At 45.0% G+C, this 3,384-nt stretch overlaps 1 protein-coding gene across 1 annotated transcript in view; it reads right to left on the bottom strand.

Annotated features, from left to right (window-relative positions):
- The window catches only part of TBPL2 (TATA box binding protein like 2), a 26,411-nt gene extending 23,614 nt beyond the window's left edge, over window positions 1-2,797 (bottom strand). Inside the window, exons 1-3 of the mRNA XM_012663738.1 lie at window positions 2,654-2,797; window positions 960-1,417; window positions 239-326 (exon numbers count right to left, since the gene is read on the bottom strand). Coding sequence (XP_012519192.1) covers window positions 239-326; window positions 960-1,417; window positions 2,654-2,797 — 690 coding nt within the window. The remainder of the gene's footprint in view (window positions 1-238; window positions 327-959; window positions 1,418-2,653) is intronic.
- Between the last annotated feature and the right edge of the window lie 587 nt (window positions 2,798-3,384).

The raw sequence follows: 3,384 nt of genomic DNA, 5'->3' as shown, positions 1-3,384 counted from the left end.
AAAGGGAAGGATCATAAGTATTAGGAACAACTCAATTACCACTTTATTCAGCATAGAGAATGAGATTTTTTGTAACTTCAGTACAGTGAGACTGTGAAAAAGCTTTTGGCAGCTCAAAAGATAAACTAATAATTTTTGGAAAAAACCAAAAGGAATGAGTCAGTATCGTGATCATATGAAGGAAAGTCAATCTAAAGAGAAGCTAATTATTGTTGAAAGGAATACTGAGAAATCTTACCTTTGGGTTATATTCTGCATTTTTTGCATGCAAAGCTATTTTCTTCAGATCCAATTTACAGGCCAGGTTTACAGTGGAAACTATATTCCTGAACAAATAAGTCAATTTAGAAAATTATATCAGATATAAAGAGTAAAAAAAAGACAAAAGCAACTTATTAACTTCCTCATTTCATAGGTTATACCTTAGCAATTTCTTAGGGGGAGAATTATTCCAAATGTGAGTACATCGTAATATACATGGTCCCTAGTAAAATGTAAAATCTCAAAGTGAAGTACTAAAACAGCCTTTTCTAAAATTTCATAACTAGCTGACTAAAATTAAACTTTAAATCTTTTCCAAAACAGTGCCTGAAAATAGAAGTCACAATCCTAAATCAATTTGCAAATCAAATTCAGTTTTACATCTTTATATCTTCTGTGTTTATCCAACCCTAAACACAATTTTCAGCAACTTCAGTGCTTTAGTATAAACAATACAATCCTTCGAGTATGTGTCTGCTAATCCTTAACCCCTCCAGGGGATCAAGAATTAGTGCTTCCTTTTACAGACCACCAAACTGTCTAAAGCCACAATCCACTAAGAACTGATAAAACAAAGAATGAAATCTGAAATTCTCTTCCCTACACTATTATCCTGAAGTTAGTTGTCATCGCATTCAGGAAAGTACAACGTGTACCCAGAAGCCTTGCTCAATTGAAAAGAAAACGAAATCACTCACTGTAGTTGAGGCACAATTCCAGAACATTCTGAAACAGGGGTCATCGGTGTCATGGGAGTTATGGATGCCAGAGGCGAGGGGTTGGAGTTTGCTTTCTCAGGAGAGGACTGGATTGAGTTAGCATCACCGGGGTGCAGATGTGAACGGGAGCTGGACAAACTGCTGCTGTCTAAGCCGGGCCCAACATCCTGTCCACTGGGTAGCGGCAACCTGCTTTGTTGACTTTGAGTTTCACAATTTTCTTCAATTTCATGCTTGCTTCTAATGACAGCCTGCTCTTTATTTTCTTGGGTAAATTCATCTGGTAGGAAGCTAAGATCCACAGATGAGAAATCGCCAGATGTTTCTTTGGATTCCAGATGGGAATTAAATGTAGTCTCTGGATTGGATGGATTAGGTGGGTACACATAAGGCACAACTGGGCTGAACAGTGGAGACCTGGGTGGGACAAGGTCATCCTAGGCAGTTCCCCAAACAGAAAAAAACACAGTAAACAGAACAGCATGTTACACCAAAGGGATACTACTATGGTAGGCAGGCAATGTGTTCTGTTTAAGAGGCAGTTCAAGATTGCTTATATTCATGCCCTGCCTCATTAAGATCATATAACAGAGTTATAGCACACTTAATAAAAAAAGGAAAATACATTTTTTTTTTCGGAGACAGAGTCTTGCTCTGTTGCCCCGGGTGGAGTGCAGTGGTGTCATCATAGCTCACTGCAACCTCAAGCTTCTGAGCTCAAGCAATCTTCCCGCCTCGGCCTCCCAGAGTGCTAGGATTATAGGCGTGAGCCACCGCGCCCGGCCTGATCATTGAATTTTTAAAAAATCCCCCACAAAAAAGCTGATCTCTTATTTTCTTGAAGACTGTTTGCCACAATACTTTACTCAAAGTTTTTTTTGAGACAGGGTCTCGTTCTGTCGCTCCAACTAGAGGGCAGTGGCATCATCATAGCTCCCTGCAACTACGAACTCCTGGGCTCAAGAGATCCTCCTGCTTCAGCCTCCTGAGCAGCTAGGACTACAGGCCCACGCCACCACTCCCAGCAGGCTTTGCTATTTTTTATAGAGACAGGGGTCTCACTCTTGCTCAGTCTGGTCTGGAACTCCTGACCTCAAGCTATCCTCCTCTGGCTTGGCCTCCCAGAGTGCTAGGATTACAGGCCTGAGCCACAGCACCCCACCTTCAGGATTTTTTAAATTTAAAAAAATCTTAATAATTAACTGAAAGGAGCCACAGGTGTTTCCAGCTCACATTTTGGCAAACGCCGTGACTTCCAACACCACCAGACTTTCTCGAGGCTTACTGTTGGCATCAATGCTGCAGGCGACACTGAGTCTCCGTCTGCCCTGGCAAGGCAGAGGCCAGGTGGAACCCGATGTCACACAGCAAGGGCATGGCGAACTCTGGGGCGAGTCCCTTTAGAACCGGCTCAGGGGCCTCGAACCTGGTGCCTGAGAGCACGGTTCTGGATTCACGCTAGACCAGGTTCGAGGGCGACCTTGGGCAAACTATTTCACTTTTGGAAACTTCTAACATTCAACTGAAAGACGTGGATAAACCAAGCCCACCCGTTAAGGTTGCTATAAGTTTAAAAAGAGGTAACGATGACAAAGCCCTTGGTGCTCAGCAATAGGGCAGGGACGGGGGTTGGGGATTGACGCTGGGACAGTGGCGGCAGCATCCAGGCTCACCTGGACGGCGCACTGGTCCAGGTAGAGTTCCAGGTACGTCTCCTCGTCCATGGGCAAAGGTCCTGCCGTAGGAGGCTGGGGCGACCCAGTAGAGCGAGCGGCCTCGGAGCCCGTCTGGGCGCGGAAGGCATTTATCAGCCGCATGCGCGGGGCGGGTCTGCGCTGCAGCACACGGCACGCGGGAGGTGGGCCCAGGAGGGGCACGCGGGCACTAGGAGGCGGTGCGGGGGTAGGGTGGGGAGGGAAGGGGCTTCTACTTGGGGTGCAGTCGCCCCACTCCGCTCACCGCTGGGAAGCACCTGGCCTGCAGATCTGATTTCCTTCGCTACCTGCAAATTCGGCCTTTGCTTCCAGAAGGTTTCGGTGCAAGTAGCATGAAAAGTAAGCGCGTTGGACAATGAGAAAATAAAGATTTTTTTTTTTTTTGCTTTTGCTTTAAGGGAATTTTTCTTTCTTCTGAGCAGAGCGAGTTGAGGTAACTTACCTAGGCAGGTGTAGTAGTTTTATGTTATCATTACTTCTCGCCTTCAAATCCCAGGTGGTTTTTATCCAATCATGGAGAATTCAATCTGAAGCCACATGCAAAACGGTGTGTTGGCGCACAGTTATGGTTGAGGCAGCTCAAGAAAGAGCGCAAAACCGAATATTCAGAGAGATTTTCTCTTTCTTGAAATCATTATTTTAATTTTCAGTGTCTCCGCTTTCATAAGATCTTAACTGTGCAGAATGGT

The sequence above is a fragment of the Propithecus coquereli genome, unplaced genomic scaffold, assembly GCF_000956105.1.
Source record: "Propithecus coquereli isolate 6110/MARCELLA unplaced genomic scaffold, Pcoq_1.0 Scaffold83, whole genome shotgun sequence".
Lineage (NCBI taxonomy): Eukaryota > Metazoa > Chordata > Mammalia > Primates > Indriidae > Propithecus > Propithecus coquereli.
Note: the sequence above shows the minus strand (reverse complement) of the source record. Positions and strands in the feature narration are given on the sequence as shown.